The 24,688-nt window shown below is 41.8% G+C and overlaps 1 protein-coding gene across 1 annotated transcript in view; it reads right to left on the minus strand.

Annotated features, from left to right (window-relative positions):
- The window catches only part of CILK1 (ciliogenesis associated kinase 1), a 412,784-nt gene that overhangs the window by 302,001 nt on the left and 86,095 nt on the right, over positions 1-24,688 (minus strand). Inside the window, exons 3-4 of the mRNA XM_086926426.1 lie at positions 13,959-14,013; positions 1,097-1,218 (exon numbers count right to left, since the gene is read on the minus strand). Of these exons, the coding sequence (XP_086782552.1) occupies positions 1,097-1,218; positions 13,959-14,013 (177 nt within the window). The remainder of the gene's footprint in view (positions 1-1,096; positions 1,219-13,958; positions 14,014-24,688) is intronic.

The raw sequence follows: 24,688 nt of genomic DNA on the forward strand, positions 1-24,688 counted from the left end.
TTTTATAGGATGATGTATTGGTTTTGGAACCTGCTCTATAAAAGGAGCGACGAAAGGAGCCTTGGCAGATGGCAACTAAGGCTCCCATGGACTTTGCTGTTTGTGTCTTTTTTAATTTTTTCTAGAGATGTGCCAACTGCAGGTCCAAAGAGGTGCTGTTGATCAAACGGTTGATTTAGGATCGTATTTTGCACCTCTTGCTTAAATTCAGATACCCTGAGCCAGGCGTGTCTACGTAGTAGAACACTAGTATTGATTGCACGTGACGCAGTGTCCGCTGCGTCAAGTGCACATTTCATTGAGATATTAGTTATAAGTTTGCCTTCTTGTATAAGGTAATTTGCTTTGTCCTTATATTCTTGGGGCAGATGTTGAATGAGCTTTTCCAACTCATCATAGTGAACCCTATCGTATCTTGCTAGAAGGGGTTGTGTGTTTGCTATTTTCCAGGAATTAGCAGCCTGAGACGCCATACGTTGCCCTGATGTGTCTAATAACTTAGGAGGTGGGGTGTTACCTGACCCTTGGGAGTTTGCCCTTTGGCGTGCATTGGCAACCACTAGTGAATCTAGGGGAAGTTGGCCCTTAATGTAAATAGTGTCACTGGGTGCTGCTTTGTATTTTTATCTACTCTCGGGTTAAGAACCCTAGCTCTAACTGGGTCTTTGAACACCTCAGGAGCATGTCTAAGGAGGCCTTGTAGCATGGTTAAGACACGAGTAGATTTTTGTCGACCGAAGGAGGAGTCACCAACCTCATGACTACAGGACTTCTTCGAAGACAAAAACAACATGCAAACATCCGAGCCCAACACCAGATGGCGATCTATGCATAGTGTACATTCTGCAGCTCATATGCCTCTAACATATGTTTTATGCCCATCTGATAATGGACATTGGAGAACCGTTTTATTTTAGGGGTGTGCCATCAAACTTTTATTGTGGCATCGGTTCTACTTCTTTTGATATCTTGCACATTCATTTATTATAGCACACAACTTACATGATAGCATAACCTTAGGAGAAATATCAAATGCATCATACATATTGTACTGATCTATTAATTTGAAATGCAGGATGAAACACTCATCACATACCTGTCTTTCATGAGCTGGTACAGGTTTTCTTTCATGTATTCAAATACAAAATAGAGATTATCATTTTCTCTTATGACTTCCTTTAATTTCACTACATTAGCATGGTTTAACTTCTGCAGAGACTAGGAAAACAGAAGAAAATTATATGCTGAAAAACAAATATTCTGAAAGATTATTTTCTTGTTAATAAGTACATACCCATTTTTTTAAAACATTAGAACTACACGATTTGATGCAAGTCACTGTTGCATCAATACTTTAATTACTCAGCTGCTGGGGCATATGACCTTAAATCTAGGCATTTTGAAAATGTTCAAGTTAAATGAGAAGATTACATTGAATCACAGAAAGTGGCGACTGATACCTTACGCGTCTGTTTAGCTGACCTCCTGCAGCACCAAGAGCTCTCCATGGTGTAGGACCTTTTATCTTTACTGTTCAAATCTCCATCTATGCGACAAAGACCATTTAAAACTGACCCTTTTCTGAGGACCACATTTTCAAGTAATGCATGTTCACACTAACATCTAGATGTGTCCTTCTTGCAAACAAGGTTTCTGCAGGACCATCTGCAGTGGGGCCAATACTGTAAGCATTTTTCATTAACGGTCTTAAACAGATAAAGCTCCTTCACAGTGAGACATAGAGTTTCTTTCCAGCGTTCAAGCCAGGGTGGCATCTGCAATTGTTAGTCAGAAGCCAGGCGATAGTGGCTGGCCAAATGCAATGGAAAGCAATGCTGACTAGGTTTGTCCAGACCCAATTCACCCCCCCTCCTTGAGTAGCCTAACTGTGAGGGGAAATGCATGTTGCTCCCCAGTTAATTTTTTTATGATGTATCTTCATGGTGACGGCAGATTGCCTTTAGAAATAAAGAGTTACTGTTACATATTTCACAACGTGCATCCAACTGTTCAGATGCTGCATGCATAAAGCCTGTGACAGTATGAATGAGTGTTTTCATTGATTAGCGAAGTGATAAATTAGATCTATATTCTAGGCTTTGATACCTTTTTTTAAATTAACTGTAACAAATAAAGCAATGGTACAGCACATTCATGTTCGAGTTACAGAGGCCCCTTCTTCAGATGCCAGCATATCTTATGCATTTTCATTTATTCAAAAGAAAAAAATCATCAACACCAGCAACGTGTGGGTTTTCAGACTGGGCTACGTTTAACCTTTTTAGGTCTCGCGACCTATCGATGTGCGCAAGCGCATCGAGCGGAGCGATAATTCAAGTGGCGAAAATCTTCTTCAAACCACAGGCTTTCAGCCCCGCGGTTTTCATACAGTTCACGTGAACCACGTGATTAAACATGCACGCGCATCGGCAGCATTTCTCCTGCGGGCTCGCAAAAGGCTCTCCTCCCTCCCCACATCAAAGTCATCAATCACCCTCCCACAGGCTTCCCCAGCGCTGCCCCGCCCCCTGCTTCACGCCCAGGCCATCTGTTCCCTGCCAGACCTCGTTTAACTTGTTCCCTGCTTGCCTCTCCCCCGCCCCCCCCCCCTCCCCCACCACAGCAATGCCGAGGGCTGCTTTCACTTTCAGCACGGAAGACTTGCCTGCTTTGCCAACGCTTGTTTTTATTAATTTTTTTTATTCAATGCTTGTTGCCGTTGCCTCGCTCCAGCTCCACGCCTGTTTCCCCTCTCCAGTTCTTTCCCCCTCCACGTCTCGCCTTTGACCCCAATCTCTTCACCTCTGCGTCTCTGCTTTCTCTCGCATCTCCCTGTCTCGCCTTTTATCTGTGTATCTCATTTCTCTCTTCTCATCGCTTCCCTCTCTTCTCACCACTTCACTCTCTTCTCACCACTTCATTCTTTTCTTCACTCCCAAGCATCGTTTTCCTTCTCTTTGTCTCTACTCCCATGCATCTTTTTCCTTCTATTTGTCTCTAATTTCCCCTCCTTCGACTTCTTGCCAGTTCCTTTTATCCTCGTGACTGTTTATTTCCCACTCCTTTTTGTTTTCCTCCCCTGTGACCAACGTAGTCTAGATTGCCTCTTGTTCTCTCCTCTTCACATATTTGTTTCGTTGTCTGTCTTCTCCGTACTCTTTTTTCGGTTTCTGTACTAAGCTCTCCACCAATTTCCATGTTCTCCCCTCTCGCTCTGTTTTTCCCTTCTCTCCCCCTCCCCGCAGACCACTAATTACATATCTTTTCCACCTGCCTACCTGAAAGATGGATTAGGCAGGGTCAGTTACTCGTAAAAAGACCCGAAGGCGCTGAATCGGAGCGGAAAAACTTAACCAAAATGATGGGAAGGCTCCGAGGGAGACCCAGCCGCCTGCACCGTCGACAGGAGGCTGCCACTGCTGGGGCTTTTGAGCAGGAGCGGAATTTCTTAAACTCCTAAATGCACATGCATTTTCATTTGCCAGCTGTTCTTTTTAAACAGCATCTGGATTTCGATAGTCATAAGAAAGCCATCTGCAAGTGTAATCGTGGCAAGGTATTTGAATCGAAATTAGGGGCGCATTCGAAGTGATCAAGGCACGCGCACTTTCGGCTGCTCACTTCAGGTGCTCTTAAAGTCTCACCTGATTGTAAAGATGTAACGCTCCTTCACGTGCGAGGCTCAGTGCGCTCCAAAAGGCCAGACTTCTGTTTCCTTGAGACAGAAGTACTACTGCGATGCTGCCAGTCTCTGGCACTCAAGAGGTTCCATAATCATAGTACGTTATTTTAGGTGTTACAGAAAAATCAGGCAATGATTAAAGGCACGATATTTAGGTTTACACAATAGTCTTATAGTCTCAGCTCTTTTCCGGCCACTCACCCACGCAACGCCACTCACACACGCAACGCCACTCACACACGCAACTCGCCCACGCAACGCCACTCGTCCACGCAACGCCACTCGCCCACGCAACGCCACTCGCCCACACAACGCCACTCGCCCACGCAACGCCACTCGCCCACGCAACGCCACTCTCCCACGCAACGCCACTCGCCCACGCAACGCCACTCACCCACGCAACGCCACTCACCCACGCAATGCCACTCACCCACGCAATGCCACTCACCCACGCAAATCCACTCACACCCACGCAGTGCCACTTTCAGACACACAACGCCACTCACACCCACGCAAGCCCACTCTCACACACGCAACGCCACTCTCACCCACGCAACGCAACTCACACACGCAACGCCACTCACCCACGCAACAACACTCACACATGCAACGCCACTCACCCACGCAGTGCCACTTTCACCCACACTGTGCAGTGCACAATAGGTCTCGCAGTAGGAAAGTTGGAGCTATTGGTTTTGTAAATGACAAAGCCCTTTATGTTTTTAAAATGAAAACAAAAATAAAAGGCATTGTTATTTGCAATTGTAATAGCTCCAACTTTCCTACTGCGAGACCTATTGGCAACGCCAGTGCTTGTTTAAATGTGTTTTACCCTTGCCAAAGAACTATTTATTGTCCTGAAGTCCACTGGATTAGTCCAAGAGGATATTTCTATTTTATGTACATGACTTACAGAAACGCAACCAAGGTGGAGCCAAAGATTTTCGGTCCTATAGTTATAGGTCTCAAAACATCCCTATTCATGTCAGCCAACCAATGGGAATCCAGAATCTACCCAGGCATCATCAAAAAAATACGTAACAGAAATTGAGGAGAACATATTCTGTAAACAATCAGTGAACAAAGATGATGTTAGAAGCTTACATTTAGTCAGTTTTCAATATGTATCACAAATATTGGACAGTTTTATAGTAATATTTTCAAGGGAAATTGGATCTTTTAAAGCAAGTTTCGTAGGTAAGAAACCACGCCAGTGCTTCCCATATAAAAATGAACATGATTTCTTCATAAAACTTTGATACTTAAAGCAAATGACAAAGGACACTTATCCAGTATTTGTATTGGAACACCTGCAGCGTGGGGTGCAGATGACAGGCCTGCTTCTGCCTGACTAATGCAGCCTTTTGCCTAACTTTCTCTGGGACAAATTTATCCTGCAGTATATCAGCACTCAGCAGAAAATACACTTTCAGGCACGGTCTTGAAACGCTATTAAAGGATTTTTTTCCTGAGCAGGGCTAGTGTTGCATTGGTAACAAAGCGAAAAGGTCTTGACTTTCAAGTGCCTTAGTCAATTTTTTGGCTTTGAAATGCTCGTTATTGATACTGAACAATTGACAAATAAAAGAAAGTGAAAATGGCCTCCTCAAAGGCGAGTGATGATGAATATGCACGTATGCATCGCTGTGCACACACACACATATATTTGTTAGTATGCTGCTGAGGCCATTTTTTAAAAATGGACAAATATTTCATTTTAAGATTGTGGACGCCCATCTTGCAGAGGTAAATTAAAAAAGAAAAGTGAATAATAGGATAAGGAGCTACTGTAGCAAATTGCAGCAGTCTGGTTCTCCAAAAACATAAAAATCCTGAAAAACAATAATTATGGGATGGAAAGGGGAAGGATTGGGTAGCAGATGGGGAAACAAGTCAAAGCCACAGAGCAGCTGGAAGCAAGAAATGAACTAGGGTTGAATGAGTACGCTGAGCAGGAGAAGGGTGTGGCAGCGGAAATAAATGGAGGAACTGGGGGAAGAAATAAAAGATTAATAGGGCAGGAAAGCAACAAATGAGCAGGTGGGGGAGGGAGAAACACACAGTGCAGGGGGACGGGCATTTGAAGGCAAGCAGCACACGGGGAGACAGCAATAAAACACAGGCACTCCAACAGAATGCTGAAGCAACAAATAAAATGAGAATAGGTCTGGTGTTGGCTGCCAGACTTTAGGCTTTGTCACTGCATATTTTGTTTCGTCATGGTTTCTACAAACCTTTATTTTGGGGGAAATTGCTGGGCTCTCATTCTAATTAAAATTAAGAACATTGACTAAAAGTGAAAAAATGTTTCTGGTCTTAGAAAAAGAACACATTGCCATAGTTGTCACTAGCACTTAAGGTACCTAAAGTGTGTAATGTATGCTTCATTAAAAGGCTGAATGCTGTCAGTCACAGTGAAGTTAGCCAATGGCTGGATCACTGCCCCATGATGGGGAGGGAGATGGGGGGTGGGTTGGAAAAATAATTTGAACGACAGCTGATCCATGGTTGAAAAGGGCTGGCTGAAATTCACTTTATATACAATGTATAACTTTAATAAAATCAAAAGGTCTCGGCTAATACCAGACTTGAAAAAAATAGTTGCCTTGGAAAGAAACAAGTCGACATTTTTTTTTTTTAAGTCTGGTATTAGCCAAGACCTTTTGATTTTATTAAAGTTATAATTGTTGCCTTGGAAAGAAACAAGTCGAGGCAAGATGGCGGTCGCTTGAGACCGTAGTGCAGGTCACTCAGTGCTCTCAGTCAAGGAGGAAAAAACAAACTGACCCCTAATGAGGAAATGCCGCATGGACCACAACTGAGAGGCTATTTCTCATGAAAACATCGCTTTGCCTTGAACTGCCTCACACATAATGGTGTCAGATATCCCTTTCAAAGAACAGACGACGCGAGTGAAGAATCAAATCCCCACATTGGCTACGGCAATAGGGCTCGCCCTTATACAATACTATTGTCAGCTTACTAGGAAACATAGAGGTTGCTGCCTGTCCTACCTGTACTGCTCTGTGGGATCAGACTCGGAGTTGAAGCCGGAGCTGGAGCCAAGTGACCGCGACTGCTGCAAGGGTATGGCGCCGAAGAACGCTGCCTCGGCAGCGGCCGCAGCGAAGACGAGAGCGGCGCGACTCGCCCTACGTGAGAATATGGAGGCTTTGGTAAGAGGAGGAGCAGTGAAGAGTCAGGCTGCCGTGGGGACCCCTGAGAAGACACCCGGCAAGTCGAGTGTAGTAGCCGGTGCCGGTGCCGTCCGGAAAGGCAGACAAAATGCTCCCTCGGTGGTTGAGCTCCTCCGCAAAGCCCCGGGGAAGCTCCTTCCGGGTCAAGGCTCGCAGAGTCAGTCAGGAGCTGAACGCACACCTCAGACGCCACCAACAGAGGCCGGTTCGGCTGGAGCTACCGAAAGTGAAAGTGCTACACACGGAGGTGTGTAGATAGAGGGAGGAATCCCCCAGGACAATACGGTGAGCCGGGTCAATGTGGGGAATGAGGGGAGTACGGGCAGCATGGGGAAAAAAGCATTGGCAACAGCAAATGTGCTAAGTATTGCAAATGGGATGTCTGACCCTCTTATGAAAACTAATTTGCCGGCTCCTTTGATTATAGTCACTGAAAGTGTGGATGGTACCCCCGGGGGGGTAAATGCCTTAACAGCTATATCAGAGGCACAACCAGAATTGCGAGAAGCACTGGAGGAAGTGGATGTAGGGTTGGAACAGCTCAATATATCCCCCACGGCAAATATAGACACAGACATTCCACATAACATAATAAATGCAACTCCTATAATTCCTGCTGAGTCTGAAAATCATAGTCTGGAGCATATAAATCCAGATCTAGCTGCAGCTAAATCTTCGGAGACCCAGATCAATTTTCAGCCAGAAACTCAGGGTGCTCCACAGTTGGGACAAGGGGCAGATCTTCCTGAAGAATCACGCATCAGAGCGATGATGATACAGACAAGGACAAAGACGGGGATAAGGAAAGGGATAAGGACCCAAGTGATTTCTATTCCTTTTCGGATGAGCCCGGCTGGACATCAGGCTCAAATCTAAGTGACTCTAGTGATGATGAAACTAGTATTAAGGCTGTGAAAACTGCCCAAAAAATCCTACTAAGACATAGAAGAAGTCAACATGATACAGATGAGTTGACATGGGACTACGCATCTTCAAGTAGTTTACCACCGCCAGCAGCATTAGCAAATCTACATGGTTCGACCCAGCAGCCGGAATTTGGGACCCCAACTGATAAGTCTGCCCCTAAAATTGAGACTGTGCTGCTAGCCATTGCGGCACACCGAGAAGACACCTCTCAAGATGGGCGGAAGGCACAAGCAGAGTTACGGAAAGTCCAGGGAGTGATCCGTAAGCTCTCAAGGAAAATTACCTCGTTCAATGACCGTATGACTGAGATGGAAACGAGAGTGGTCGGTAATGAAACAGAGATTGCTGTAAATCGTGAGCAGATTGACACCCATGAGAAGGGGCTCTCTGATGTGATGTGGAAGCTCGAAGACATGGAGAACCGCCTACGTAGAAACAATCTGAGAGTCCTAGGTGTCCCCGAAGGAGCGGAGGCTGGGGGGTGGGGGGGACGCTCGCACCTTTATGGTCAAACTATTTCAAGACTCCCTACCAGAACTTTCAGCTTGGAATTGGGATCTAGAGGTGCAGCGTGCACATAGAGTACCCCTCACCATGAGAAATGCCCCGAAACCCGGTGCATACCCGAGAGCTATACTTGTATATTTCGGCAATTTTATATTGAGACAAGCAGTATGGGAGAAAGCGAGGCCAGAGGCAAAAAAATCTTGCGGTCATATAACCTATTTTGTACGTCCTGACTTCTGTCATACCACAGTTGAGCAGAGGTGGCGCTTGCGCCAGCTCATAAAACCTTTTCAAGACAAGAAGCTCCAGGCATACTTAAATAATCCTGCTAGGTTGAAAGTAATTAATGGTGACCAAACAAAGTTTTTTACCTCTGAGGTTCAGGCTAAAGAGTACTTAGATAGCCTCTCATGAGAAGGAAAAGAGGGGATAAAAGTGTTTATAACTGCTTACTTTACTCTTTTACTTTCTGCTTTTCTGGGTCTTTTCACTTATGGGTTTGGGACTTTATTGATAACTATTAATTGTTAGACTGAGAGCACTAGAGCGACAATGCACGTTCATCACCACAGACTCTAATGGAGTCTAAATGCCTTTGTTTTTGGAGGGTGGGGGGGGGCGCAAGGGTCAAAGGGTGGGAGCGGGCGGGGACGCAGCTGGGGGAAAAAGTTTAAAAATGGCAATCATGAATGTAGAAGCAGAATCAGAAAAATTAATTGTAGTGGTAACGTAGAAAATAGAGTTATGTTTGGCAATATAATAGATCAGGATCGGGGGAAAAAACAAAGCACAACATGGCTAGGATAAAACGTTGCTCCTAGAATGTGGCTGGCCTCAATGATAGGACGAAAAGAGAACAAATGTGTGGGATAATTACTCAGAATGCGTTTGATATTATATGTCTTCAAGAGACTCATATCCCTTGGGCTGAAAGGGGAGTATTAAGGGTACCTGGATTCAAACTGTTGGGATGTACTTCTCATACCTCAAGGACTAGAGGAGTTGCTATATTTGCTAAGCCATTTTTGGGTGAACCCAGACGGGTAGCTGCTGACTCTATGGGCAGGTGGGTTATCGTGGAGCTTAAGCAGGGGATTACAATATGTTCTATTTATGCCCCTAATGAAGATGACCCTTCTATAATTAAGGATCTTGAGACGGAGCGGTCATCATGGCCTCAGGCACTTATATTTTGTGGAGATTTCAATATCTCCCTGCCAAAAATGGAACTGGCATATAATCAAGCTCGAAACAAATACACTGGACGTAAGCCTAAAGTTTATAGCGCTCTTCTTCAATTAAAGGAAAGTTTAGGCCTGTCCGATATATGGGATCTGAAGCAGCCACAAGATCCAGGGTACACATACTTCTCATATCCCCATAATAAGTACGTCCGTATAGATTACATCTGGATGTCTAGTAATTGGGCTAGTCAAGCAAGAATTTTCAAATTACCAAAGATTATAGCGGATCATAATCCGTTAGTACTCTCTATTAGCATAGATAATATGGCCAGACCTCGGACAAGCTGGACTTTTGATCGAAAACTGCTCGTCAATAGGGGATACATTGAGTATATTAAGGTATGGGCGCAAGGATTTTTTTGATTGTAATCGGTATAGTACATCTAGAAACATGGTCTGGGATTGTTTCAAGGCGTCGATACGGGGTGAGACAATTAGCTATGTAGCTAGGCAGAGGAAATAGAGTGCAATTTTAAATGAACTTCAGCTACAAAAATTAGCTAGAAAAGAAGAGATGCATACTGCCATAATTGTTCAGGGAGGAGAGGGTGGAGAGGATGGAGAGGGGGATTTAATTCTGAGAGAAATGACGATCCTCAAGGCAGAGATAAATAATAAGCTTAGGGCAGCTGAGACTTATCAATCCCACCGTAATGAGATCTACGAAACAGGAGAGAGGGTAGGGAAGCAGCTTGCACTCAGTACTCGGCAAAAACAATCTCTCAACTCAATTGTATGTATTGAATCAGAGGGACAAGAATTTACAACACCTGAAACAATATTAGAAGTCTTTAAAAAATTTTATAAGAAATTGTATAATAATGAGGATTCTTTTGACTTCGATACAATCAAAAATGAAGTGGCCAGATGGGCTGCTGAATCAGGAAGTATTCTTGGTGTAGACACGGCTACTAGACAAGACCTAGAAAGAGATATAACCATGAGTGAAGTAAGAATAGCTCTAGCAGAATTGGCTTCGGGCAAGGCAGCAGGCCCAGACAAAATTCCTCTCGAGCTCTATAAGATTTTGGATAATATTATAACTCCTATACTTCTTGACTTATTTATTGGAGTTCAAGTTAGTGGCAATCCCCCCAGATCATGGTTGGAAACTAATATTGTGGTTTTTCCAAAAAAAGACAAACCTCCTAAACTGCCATCATCCTATCGTCCTATCTCTCTGATCAATTCAGACTCGAAGCTATACTCTAAGATTCTGGCTAATCGGCTCAGGGGGACGATCGAGCGTCTGGTCTCTCCGTGGCAGCATGGTTTCATCCCGGGCAAGGGCACTACGGACCACACTAGACAACGTCATTGCCCTCTTTGATGCCATGGCTGTCGCAGGGGCCAGATGTCGGTGGTCCTCCTAGATGCCGAGAAGGCCTTTGATCGGGTCTCATGGGCTTTTTTGTGGGCAGTTTTAGAGCAAAATAATATGGGACCAAATTTAATGAAGTCTCTAAAAGCAATGTATTTCTCACCTAAGGCCAGAGTTTTGGCGATGGGTCAGGAGTCAAGCCTTTTTGATATATCCCGGGGGACTAGGCAGGGGTGCCAATGCTCCCCTATCCTTTTCGCACTTTATATAAATCCCCTCATTATAAAATTGCTAAATGCCGAGGCAATCAGACCAATTATTTTGGGTCCATTTGACACTAAAATATTAGCCTATGATGACGTGGCGGTAGTAACATCACACCCCAAGGAGGCAATAATTGAAATCGAACAGATTACTCATGCATTTGGTCAAGTCTCGGGGTATTCTTTAAATAGGGATAAAACGATGGTTATATGTACCCAAAATACCCAATTTATAGATTCTAGGAAAGTAGATAGTGCGGTATATCTGGGAGTTCGTATATCCTCTAAAATTGATGAGATTATTAAAATAAACTATGATCCACTAATACAAAGAATAACAACAGATTTAAAGCGGATAGATGGTATACATCTCTCGATTATTGGAGGAGGTAATTTTCTCAAAATGAACATTTTACCCCGAGTTCTCTACCTGTTCCGGGCGATCCCGTTATTGGTGGATGACAAAATCATTAAGATCCTTGAATCTCAGATGAGCAAGTTTATATGGGGATATGGGAAGATAAGGAGATCTATCTGCTTTCTATCTCTCCCAGTTATAAGAGGGGGCCTTACAATACCTAATTTGGGATATTATATGCTGGCAGCTTTATTACATCAGATGAAGCCTCTATTTTATATAAAATCTTTGGGAAGTGAAGTAGGTGAGAGCTATATTCCCTCAATATTTGAATTAATTATCGGGGATAAGGCGAGAGGTCTCCTAGTAAGACAACTCAAATCTTCATACTACAAAAAAGTCAAATTTAAGATTATATTGAGTGTTTGGGGTATTTGGAAGAAAATTAGAAGACAGCCGAGTATTACTAAACATAATAAGTATACCTCGCTATGGCATTCTACCCTATTACCACCATCTATATATGATATGATTGCCAGGAAATGGGAATCATGTGGAGTCTTGACTCTCGGTGACTTCTTGTCGCCTCCTACTAACCAAAGATTCCGACAGCTACAATCTAAATTTTCTATTCCCAGCAATAGTGTATTCAAGTATATTCAGATCAACACGATACTGGACCTAAAGAGTGCAGATATCACACAGGAGAATATTCCTTTAATTGACTGTCTATTAAGACCTTCAATTAGGATTGGCACGATCTATGATGTACTAATAGACATTCAATCGGATGATGTCGCTGCTATGGAGCAGGGCTGGTCAAGGAAATTAAACAACCCCAATGTCGATATCGATAAGATATTGTTATTGTCAACAAAATTATTTATGTCTTCTAATTTAAAAGCACAGTTGTATAAGACCATCTATGATTTATATTTTACCCCTGCTAAACTTTACTCATGGGGAAAAAAAGTTAATTCGGAATGCCCTAGATGTGGAAAAAATTCGGCACATTTAATTCAAATGCTATACGAGTGTGAAAAATTATCAGTATTGAAAAATATGATAATGGAATTTTGCCAAGAAGTGTTTGGTAATCCAGTCGCCGAATCCCCCACCTTGTACATTTTGGGGTATGATAATACACTGTCACATTCCACTGAAGAAGAAACGCTGCTTTTTTTGGGGACAGCTGTGTATCGTATTATATTAACAGCCCGCTGGAATGATACAGATCCCCCTAACTTTCAGATATGGTTATCAAAACTCTTGGGTATGTATAATCAAGAGAAGGCGATTTTTGCCTGTAAAGGGTTAAGGGCTAAAGCTCGAGGCAATAAGATCTGGAAACCAATTGAGAATTGGAGCAAATATTAGAGTTGCTAGTTAGAATGTGCCCACCAGTGTAGAAACTATATTGCTTTTTTTCTTTTTCCTGATATATGCTGTCTATCTTAATTGTTGTATTTCACTTCTCGTAAATTTGTTTTTGAGACTAAAACATTGTTTCTATATGTTTACTTCTGCATTTATGAATTGCCAAATAAAATTAAAAAAAAAAAAAAAGGAAAAAAAAAAGGAAAGAAACAAGTCATCCAAAGGATGGTAAAGAAGCTACGCTCCAGGTGAGGGGCGAACATAAAAATGGGAAGGAAAGCCATTGAATAAGTAAATGAGATTGATAACGAAAGCCATTCAATGATGAGCAAAAAGCTGATGCAAAGGCCACTATTTTTATTGTATACAACAGGTCTTAAAAAAAGACAGCTAAAAGCGGTCAGTAAGTGAAATCTAAAAATGAATTTTGAAACATTTTACGAGCCATTGCCGTTGTGGCACGCAGGTTTCAGATTTTTCATTTTCATACTAAAGCAAGAGCACTGCTTCTACGCAAGGTTAGCAATGAAAGAAATGCACCACTCATCATTGCATCATTGGAGAACAGTGCCTGGATCTGTTGTTGGGTGTGAGCCTTAACTCCCAGAAACATATGAATGCAACATCTGAGAGCACGTGTCAGAAACTATTTGCATAACGTTTCCTAAATCAATGAGTTACAGAACACAGCAAGGAAGAGAAAAAGAATATCCACCTTTTTGATTTATTTTAAATTTGCAATGAACCTTGGCCGAAGATTATGGATAGGCAGCGCCACCTTCCTTCTATAAAGCTTACAAGGAAATAAGAAATTCCGATAGCCATCAGAAATGTCATGTGATTTATAAAATACTTCAGATCACAGAAGTCAGTGAATGAAACTAGCATCGAGGTAACATGACAGGAACAAAATATACACGCCACTGTCCATGCGCATCTCTCAAAGATAAGAACATGCTTACCAAATTGTGCATGAAAAGCAGAAGTTGACCAAAAAAAATAACATATCGTGGAATTGATCATACCTCTATTGTCCCAAAAACATTGTACCATTTAAACATTTTAAAAAAAAAGACAAGTACCTTGACTTCCCGAAGGTTCATACACTCCTCCCAGGAGTAAAACTTCCTTTTCATCCTAACGAGAAAGCAAACAACACAGTAAAAAGATTGGCAAAGGCAACCGGCTCAAAACCAGAAAACTCGATATTAAGCATAAGTTATCATAATTTAAAGAAGCATAAAGAAAAAAGGAACAACTCATTAAAATAATTATCACAGAACATCAAATAGATATACAATGTCCACAATAAAGACGAATTTTGATACTGAATAAGAAATTATTTATTCAGCCACATAAGGGCGAGTTGGCCCAGCTGAATTTAAAACATGTGTATTGTAATACTCCCAGTGAATGATCACCCATGAGAGCTGTTTTATTGGTTTTGGGCAACGAAACAGTATAATAAGGTGCATATAATTCATGCTACAACTGAAAATCAAAGTTGTGACTGACCTGACAAGACAAAAAACAAAAAAATGTTTAGGAAGAGTGTATGTATGTATTAAGGATACTGATGGAAGCAAAAATGTTCCATGTATTACTTGGATGTTTTGTACCTTTGATGTTTATGTAACCGAATAAAGGATCTTGACAGACTGATTGAACAAAAACAAAAAAACAATAGTTAGGAGTAGAAATGGACGAAGCAGAGACAGGCCAACTCAAAGATGGATGCATTTTCGTGAGGTCGCTCCAATCCTATTTCGAGATACAGGTCAACTGAGATGGAGTCTGTATAGACTGGAACAGTAGCGCAACTGGGGCTAGGTGATACTGCGAAATTTCTACATAAGGATTACACAGGTTATTTTGGCCATGCCCTTACCTTGAAAGTAAACACAAGATGGTGGCAAAAGCAATTTGTAGTGCTATGGTACGCCAATAGAAGCGGCTGGTGAAGCCCTCAGAGAAATTATTTAGTTGAAGGTCATTTGGAAAAGAACCCTGCTGAGTGTGGCTATCTGATGTTGAAGCCTCTATGATCCAGTCAGCTGATGCTTTCAGACAATTCACTCAGGTACTGCTAATAGGGAAAGAGGGGCTTAAATGAGCGTGACTGGTTCACTCCAATGGCCGGAAGCTGGCTAGAACCTATGAACGAGAAAGATTTGTGTGCGCCTGAGTAACCCCCTCCACCCCCCACACAAGCAATGTGATGCATCTATAAGAAGGTGTATCCTTTTTGTACTTTCAGAGTGGTCCTCCATTCGACTTTGACAAAAAACCATGATGGGAATAAGATACAATGCCACAAATGCAAATGGGACTTCTTTAAATCATGAGAAGCTCCAAGGAAAAACGCTGGTGAGGACTTACAAGGAGCTTGAACCCAAAGGAACGAAGCATGCAATGAAGTTGAAGACAAAAGGATAGCTAGCCATGATGTGCACATTGAAAGCTTTAGCAATTTTGAGCTGTTACCAAAGAGTGGCAGGAGGGAAGTTGAAGCCTGCAAGAGTGTATAACAGGATGTTATTTCAATCTGGCGTTTCAGTGCCTCAACCTGCTTCTTTTTGGATGCCGACCTCCTGGGCTGGACTATCAGGGCTTTAAAGTCCTTGTAATCAAAAATAGTATCTTGGCAGACATAAATTTTAGCTATGATGCTTGGATAATTCAGAAAGAATAAGTCAGTGCTCTGGTATGCAGAGAAGCAACAGAGTCTGATATTTTTGACCTAATAAGCAATGCAACATTTGACACACTTCCGCTGTAAGATCACGGCAGAAATGCCTGGGCACTGTCAGTATGATACACCTATGGGTCATGCTTGTTGATTACCCCAAGATCTGAAACTATATATTGAAAAACTGAATCAGAACAATATGAACATCAGTTTACTCTCAGTTCCAGAGTCTATGGTCAAGAGCTGTAGTTTCTTGGATTAAATGTAAATTGAAAACACTGGACAGAAAAGACTTGTCACCGAGAAGACTACAAGTGAACAGAGATATTTACACAAATTTGTGACATATTCACGAACAACTCACTAACACGCTATATAGTCAATTTCTCAGAGCAAAGAGACTTTGCAATGTATGAAAAAACAGACAGTCAGTGAAAAACAGCCTCAGAAGTTGGTGTTCTGGTCAATGTTAACCTGCTGCTTCTCTCAAGTCTCCAATAACTGGAGGACAGTGATGGGATGGCCGTCTGCCATCTTCCCCACCTTCTCTAACCTCTTGCTGTTTTCCATAAACCAGACAGTCAGGGGAATGCTTGAGGTGTAAGGAGCAATGAAGAACTGTATACTTTCTCAACCTGCGCATCTCTACAGACTAACAGCTGACGGATATTGTAACCCATGCTGGCAGCAGCACCCATAGAATTACTATCAGCATAGTGCTAGCTATCTGCTGAGGCACTGGGAGAAGAAAGTAAAGCACTCAGTTTGGATCGGGACGTATGTCCAGGGGATGGTAGATGGAGAATGGCAAGACTTCAGGAAGGATAAAAAATATATATATTTGCTACAAGGGAGGAATGGGCAAAACTTGGCGGGATAACGATGGCAGGCCATCAGGAATGTATATTTTCTAAAAACATGAAAGAGAACAAGCTCAGATAAAGAAGGCCACGTTGTACTTTACAACCCCTTGAATGCATTGTACAGGGGTGAGTCAAGTGATTAGCTTGCAGAGGGGGCTGTACACAACATAAAACGGTAGCTGTCAATAGCGTGGAAAGTTCCACTTTGAGGCACCAGGAGACAGCAGTGTCTAGACGAGCTTCCTTCTTTTTTTCAGTGTCACTTCGACGCCCTTGTTGGGGTAACCCCAGTTACTGAAACGTAAACAATTATATCTGTATGTGGTCTGTACAGGTCTCAGCGATATGCAAAGAGGGTTTGAACACCACTTTTTGAAGATGGCCACACGTATATGAGCAACCATGGGTCAAATTAGGCATTGATTGAGCAAACCGCCAGGCATTTAATTCGGGGCCACGCACCTCAGCGCCACTCTTTGTCCTAGTTTAACTACATGGGACAATTGGTACAGAGTAGTGTTGAACTGTATGTACCCAGCTAAGGACAAGTGGGACTATTATTTCGAGACCTGCCATATGAAGAATAAGAACAGGACCAGACTGTCCATTGCTGACAGTGACCTCATCGCTTTCAAGGTATCATGTCAGTATTTCTATACTTTTAGGACCACTTACCTTCAACCCAAACCAAGATATGACCTTCTAGGATTACGATTGGCTTCTTCTTGATTGAAATTTAATACTGAGCCCCAGTTTTGCTGTATCACACAAATTGTCCAAATATCCATTGAGGAAAACCCTATCCAGAAAGTATTGCATCTACTGCGCCCGGACGTAGGTACTGTGGACACAAGTCCTACTCCGAAACGCACGTCGGCGCTCCCTCCTTTTCTTTGTTGTTATGTTGTTCGTATAATTTTTGTACTATTGTCATTTTTTGATGTTTTGTAAAGTGGTGATGTTATTCAGTTGTGTATGGTATAACTGATGCGTGTGGGTATGTGTGTAACTATTAGGGGATGAATGGATTTTATGTATATATTCTTGCTTTGGGGTTCCCTGTAAATACGAAGTATGTATAGTGAAGAATTGTGTACATTCAATAAATAGTTTGATGAAATTGTATTGCCAAACATAGGATTATTTTGTGATTTAATAAAAGAAAATAATGTTTTTTAAATTTCTGGTTTGGGACATTATTGTTGTCAATTAAATGAATGAGTTAATACCCATGTATTAAATTGTTGCCAGGGAGAGGTATCTGTACTTGTTCTTAGTTGCTCCCTGCTTTCCTCTCCCGGTATCTCAGAGCTCAGCTGCTGTTTATTTAGTTTGGGTCTCCGTGACAGCCATTATCACTGTGCTCAAAGCCAGTTTTATCACTCTGGTGAAAGCAGTGGTGAATTATTCCAAAACAAATATAGTGTGCTCTGCGATGAGTCATTAGCTAACATTGTCCGTTGACTAAAGGAGCAGTAAGCTTCAAAGTCCAAAGCTATATTAAAAAATGTTATCAAGCCAATATAATTTAAAACTAAAAATAAATAAAAGGGAATTGGACTTTCCTATTTTGCAAGACAGAACATTTTATCAGCATACACCAGCTCTTGAATGCATGCATGAAACCCCGCTTGAAAATGGAACAGTTATGACAAAAGAATTTTGTAATAAACGGTTTGGTCTTGGACCCTAACCTCTTCTTCTATAGTTCATCTCTCAGCAAAATCATCAATCCCTTAGACTTGTCCTTTTATCTTTCCCAGACGACACCACAATCTGGGTCTTATTTTACAAGCTCATTCTTCGTCAACAAAGATCTCAAAATGCCTTACAGACATCCGACATAAGATCATTTAAGTGAGAGGTGCACTCACAGAAACCGGGAAAACAACTAAGAGGACTCAACAAGACTTGACAGGTCAACTGGAGAAGAGGGTGCTGCAGCCGTAATGCTTCTGCGACTGGTGGTCAATGCAATAACACCTAGCTCACAGAATGTGTGCACATTGGGAGACATGCTGCTGTAGATGACAGCTTTAGAATCATTCTCATTAGTTTTTTTTAAATTTACCTTTTTTTGACGCATTGCTTGTGGATCATGCACCTTATACACAAACTTCTAGTGCAGAAATTCATACAGTTAGTCCATTTTGCGAGTGCAGAGGCTTCCGCAGTGATGGACCATGTCCATCTTAGGCATCAACAACCCGACCAGCCCATTGCCCATCAGACCCAATAAAGCCACCTGAGGTTCATGGTTTACCAGTCTTTCACATTACTGAATAATGAGCAGATTTTGTGCAAGTGTGACCACTACTGGGTAAGTCCAAACCATGTGAAACAGGTAGCCCTCGGGGAAACTGCAGCTGGGGTGTTGAGACCTCCCCATGCCCCAAAGTTGTGTTTGTGTGTAATATCATCTATGCAAGTATTTAAATTTAATGAGGCAGAAGAGAGCTCCTGGGACCGTGGGACCATCCTAGCTTCAACCCACTCCCCATCATCCAACTCATCCAGTCATAACCTCACTACCACTTGGTTTCTTTTATAGACCACCCCAGAGTGCTTGCAATCCAGTTACCTTAACTTATTCTATACATAACCGGTTCTCCGCTCTGTCGGATTAAGAGAGACAGGACTGACTACCAAGTAATCCATTAAACAGTACAGAACGGCCTATGGTAGTACAACTGGGTAATCAGGCTTTAATTAAACCTCGGTGTATCGAAACTCCTCAAAAAACTTCCCTGGTAGAATCGTTATTCCCTGTCCCGTCATTAGCGATTCCAGATTTCTAGACCAAGATTTAAAAATACTTAGCTGGAATATTGCAGGTCTAAAATCTAAAGTAAATATAGCAGAGTGGACTGAACTGGTTTGTAATTTTGACATTTTAATGTTTCAAGTAACATGGAGCACTAGTAGCTTGCTTCTTGAGGTATTTGTTTGTTATAATAATATTGTACCCAGCCCTGAAGTTGGCCGATCCAGTGGGGGGTTATCTACATGGATAAGGATCACCGCAGGTAGTAATATTAAACCCCTGGAGACAAATAATGGCAACTTTCAGGCCACAATCTATTCATTTGGGATTATGTTATGTTTAATAAATGTTAACAATAATGATTTTACATAACAGCCGAATAGGAATTTTATTGATTTATTTGAATTTATTGATAATCTGGCAGATGAACATAGGTATAGCAAATTGGATGGAATTTGCTTGGGGGGTGATTTTAATGCACATTTGCATAACAGTATAGATAAATCTGTTGTTACATCGGCTCGGGTAATTCCATGTAAAAGAGGGGAAGAATTGCATAACCACCTATCCACTAGGGAGTTAACCAATGTAATGGATAAAGTTGGCTGCAAGTCTGATAAAGGTCCACTGCCTGCCTTTAGAGGACGTGGTTGTTCATCTACCATTGATTGTGTTTTTATATCTTCCTCCCTTGAGAATTATTCAGTCAAGGCTGAAGTTTTATGCACTAGCTACAGTGACCACAACCCAATTCTGACAATTATTAGATTTGTTAATACAATTTTAAAACGGAAAGAAATAGGGGCAAAGAACCTGATAGCATCGACCAACAAACTCAAAGTGATTTGGAAGGGCATAGATAACAAGGCCCTACTTGCACGTACTATTAAGTCCTATCCCTTTTTTGTGGATACGTGCTTGTCTAGTAGATGCTTAGGCATAGAGATTATCCAGGCCTTCACCGGGTAATGTGCTGGTATTAAACACGAAATTTCTAAACCTGTCGCAAACTCGAGTAAGAACCCTAGATGGTTTGATGGCACTTGCTCCCGGGCGAACAGAGAACTCCGTGAAGCATTAGCTGGGGAGCCCAGGGACATGACTCTGGTTAGAGCCCTGAGAGAGCGCTATAAGAAAGTGACTGAATTACACACATAGGAGATAGTGAAGGCACGGTGGGATTCTCTTGCACGCGCCGCTGCACTTAAAGATGTAACTGGGTTTTGGGGTGAGGTAAAAGCAATGAGGACAATGGGACTAAACATAACTCCCATAAATTGTAACATAGCTAGCAAATCATAGGAGGAAAATTTTTCAAGAATATACACAGCCCCAATAATGACTGTTGATAGCTATCGCCCAGTCAACAAGGTTGCTGTATCTATAAGCGAAGTTGAAGATGCCATACATCAAAGTGCAGGGAATCAAGCACCGGGTTCAGATGGATTATCCATTGATAATATTAAATCTGAACCAGACTTCTGGTCCCCTTTATTATGCAATGTTTTTAATAATCTGTCCAATATCACAATCCCAAAAACCTGGTCAACTAGTATTATTGTGCCCATTTTTAAGAAGGGAGATAGACGCGACCCTAGTTGTTATCGCCCTATATCTTTGATAGATAATACTGTGAAGATTTTGGGCAGGGTTGTTTTTAATAAGATCAGGGATTGGGCAGAATAGAATCAAATTTTAAATTGTTGTCAGTTGGGTTTTAGGAGTAACGTGGGAACTGTAGAACAGTGTTTGAACCTAAACATAATATTGGGCAAATATACCATTGCTAAAAAAGCCCCATTATATTTGTGCTTTATGGAGTTAACTTCAGCCTTTGATTTTGTTAACCGATCACGACTATTGGAGATTCTTTTAAATTATGGGTTGGATGAAGCACTTGTTCACTTTTTGGCATATTTGCACAGAGACCTAAAGGCACGGGTAAGGATAAATAATGAAGGGGAGGTCTCCGGGGATATTTTAATCAGTAGGGGGGTTAGACAAGGGTGCGTCTTAGCCCCCCTACTTTTTATTCTTTACATAAATGAATTAAATAGTTCCCTGTCTAAATTGACATATGATGTACCACAAATTAATGACAAATTGCTTCCCTACTTCTATATGCGGATGATGTGGTCCTGATGGGTCGAACACCAAAAGCACTTCCCACTTTAATTACGGGTTTTGTATCATTTATGGCCGATTTGGACCTGTGTACTAATTTTAAAAAATCATTTATAATGTCCTGTGGGCCTAAGAAACATTGTATTAACCAAATAGTGTCAGGAAATGATTTGCTTAAAAGTACTAGCACTTTCCCTTATTTGGGCTTCGTATTTTCAGATTCCGGTTCATAGCAAGCACATGTGGTCCATGGTAAAAATAAACTTGGTAAGGCAGTTAACTCCATTATCAGCCTACGACAGCCTAAGCAGGCAGAGGTGGTGACACCGCTACTACAGATTTATAAAACCCAATCTGTACCAACGGCGACATATGGTGCTGAAGTGTGGGGGTACACAAATTGTAGCGGGATTCAGATTGAGGAAAATAGATTTTGCAGAAAGGTAGTAGGGGCACAAATCTCATAAGGACTAAATTTACATTATGTGGAGGATTTTATTAAATCTCGGCCTGCGCTATTTTGGCTAAAGATATGGCGAAATCCGTCTGCAATTTTTGACACAGGAGATAATGAAAGATTGCCTTAAATGTGATAGGGGAGGCTACATACCTTGGCTTGGAGCAGTAAAAAAAAAGCCTAGCCAGTGTGAAGCTGGAGCATACTTTCCTCCATCCCCTAGCGACAGACTGTATAAATCTAAAAACTGTGAGAGGAGTACTGTATGATTTATACCGCAAGGAAAGAGGATATGTAGAATTCCGTAAACCATCTATTACTAGGTATATCCCTATTTTAGTGTCGTCAGGTAATAAATACAACATGCCACAGAATACCTCAGGAAAAACATTGGGAGATGGAATAGGAGTTTGCTCTTTCGACTCAGGGACGGCAGCATAAAATATTCACTTTGTTTTCTGGTTGGTTTTAATAACAATTTAGAAAGTTTGTGCTGTCCGTGTGACATTGGTTGTAAACAGACACTGTTACACTTTTTATTTTTTCTATAAATTTTATGCCAGATATACTAAACAGTACCTAATTCCTTTTTTTAAGGTGCATGCTATTATTGATTTTAATCTTCCATTTCATGAAATCTTGCAGCTAGGAAGTGATGATATGATTTTTAGAGTAAGCCTATTTTTGCAATCTACGGCACGCTCGCGAGCCTCTATGAATACACTGTAGAACATGTGAATTAATTGTAAATTGCCTTTTTGCACATGTATTGACTGTTTAAAGAGGAGTTAGTGGATTTGTAAATTGCCTCTTTGCACCGAGTCTAAAGTTTACATATATGCGAATTTGCACAAAGTTATTGCCTGTTGTTGTACAATGCACTTATAGTATTTCTTTGCACCTTATTGTTACTTTTGCACATGTGACTCATATTATTAACGATGTTTGACTTGACAAATCCAACCCTATTTTCATTATTTTTAATACTACATGTTTTAATGTCGATTTGTACATTTATGTCCTATTGGTTGTGATGATTTGTACTTTTATGGATATTTTGTATCCGAATAAAGACCATTTGACTTTGACTTTGATTAGTAGGGATAATTTGTGATACCCTGTAGTACAGTTTAAGGCCAGTCCATCCTAAACCAAGTACGTAAGGAGACCGTCGACACTTAATAAAGAAAATCCAGGGGATCGAACCCGCCCATGAAAAAATGCAACATGATAGATTGAAAGTCTGAAAAGAAACGGAGGGTTAGTATGTGTAATTGCGGAGAATGTACAGGAAGCATGGCAGGGCTAGCCTTCTGAACAAGGCGATGCGCCCCATCATTGAAAGAAGTAGGGAGGCCTATGATCAGATTTAGGGTCACAAAAAGAGGAACAGTATTCAGATTCCACCTTCTCGGCTCTGTCTTTGCAATCCCCAGGCTCAGGTAACGGAAGGGGTCACCAGAGATATGACATTCCAAGGAGACTAAGCTTTATGGTAAATCTTCGCTGATGTGAACATAAGTAGGTTTCCCAAAGTTCATCTTTGCCAACCCTTTAAACATCAATGGCCATTGGGCTGTATCAAAAGACTTTTCTATGTCTAAAAGGATTAAGGCAGTGGAGTTGCTAAGGTTGTGCACGAGGGATAATAAAACAAAGGTGCCATAAGCAGACACACATATTTCAGTTAGGCATGAAAACATTTTGATCCCCGAGAACCACCAAGCGCACAACACTATATAATCTAGTGGCTAAAACATTCAGCAGTGTTTTCTTTTCGATATTAATGAAGGCAATAGTGAGACAGGAAGCACATTTCTCATAGGGTTCTGGGGCTTCCGAGTAACTGAAACAGTGGCCCCATGCAGGTCATGGCAACCCACAGTTGTTATATGCCTCCTCATACATCGCCTTTAGCTGAGAGACAAGCAATGAGGCGTGTCCCTCAAAGAATCAAATGGGGAAAACATTCAGGAAAGTGGTCTTACACAAGGGCGTGAATGAAATGGTGTGGTGAATCTCCTCCTCAGTGATAAGGAGGTCGAAGCCATTTCCATTGTCTAGTGTCAAAGCACGCACTGGGAAAGTCTCAAAGGATTGGGTTGTACATCAGCAGGGGGTTACAGAAGCCTAAAGTGTTTTGTAAGAGGAGGCAAAGCCGTCCACAATGTCAGCAGCTGCCGTCCACTGGACACCCGTTGTATCTATGATCGATGGGACATTTCTAGAAATATGCTCTCTATTTGCAGGTCAACATAATAGTTTCAATTTCCTAAATCCTACTTTGGGAGTATAAACACCTGTTCACGCCATGTCATGTAATTGTTGCTTGAGAGTGGCTCTCGACAACTGAAGAGAACAGGTGTCAAGACACAGGAGGTCTGTCTACCATTGCTCCATAGCTGTGTTTTTTGCCTCCAAGTCCGAGAACTATCTTTCACTCTCAAAGCTTACCTTTAATGTCGCCTATAGCTTGAACCCTAGTGACAAGATGTAAAAGCATCCGATAGTTTCACAGAAGATGGGACAAGTCAAAATTTAGATCAAAACAATACCTGCTATTTTCTCTCTCAGATATTCCACAAGCCTTTCATCTGACAGCCACCAAGAATTCAAATACCACATCCCTTGAGCACCCTGCATCTGATGTCGAGTGGTCACCTGTATCTGTGAGAGGTCTGACAAACTCCTATGAAGAATCTGAGTGAAGGCCACAGCATTAAGTTAAGGCACAAAGAGATAGAGTATCCGGGCGAGAGTGGCGTGGGTGAATGAACAGCAGGTAAATTGCTTAGAAGAGGCATGCAAAATGTGACAGGTGTCTATATGGCCCAGTGCTTCAGTCCACTGTGAAAAGTGGGAGGATTTATGTAAGGTGTTGGGGTTATTAGTATTAAGAACTGGGTCAATCACTG

This window comes from Lissotriton vulgaris, chromosome 6 (genome assembly GCF_964263255.1).
Source record: "Lissotriton vulgaris chromosome 6, aLisVul1.2, whole genome shotgun sequence".
NCBI classification, from domain to species: Eukaryota; Metazoa; Chordata; class Amphibia; order Caudata; family Salamandridae; genus Lissotriton; species Lissotriton vulgaris.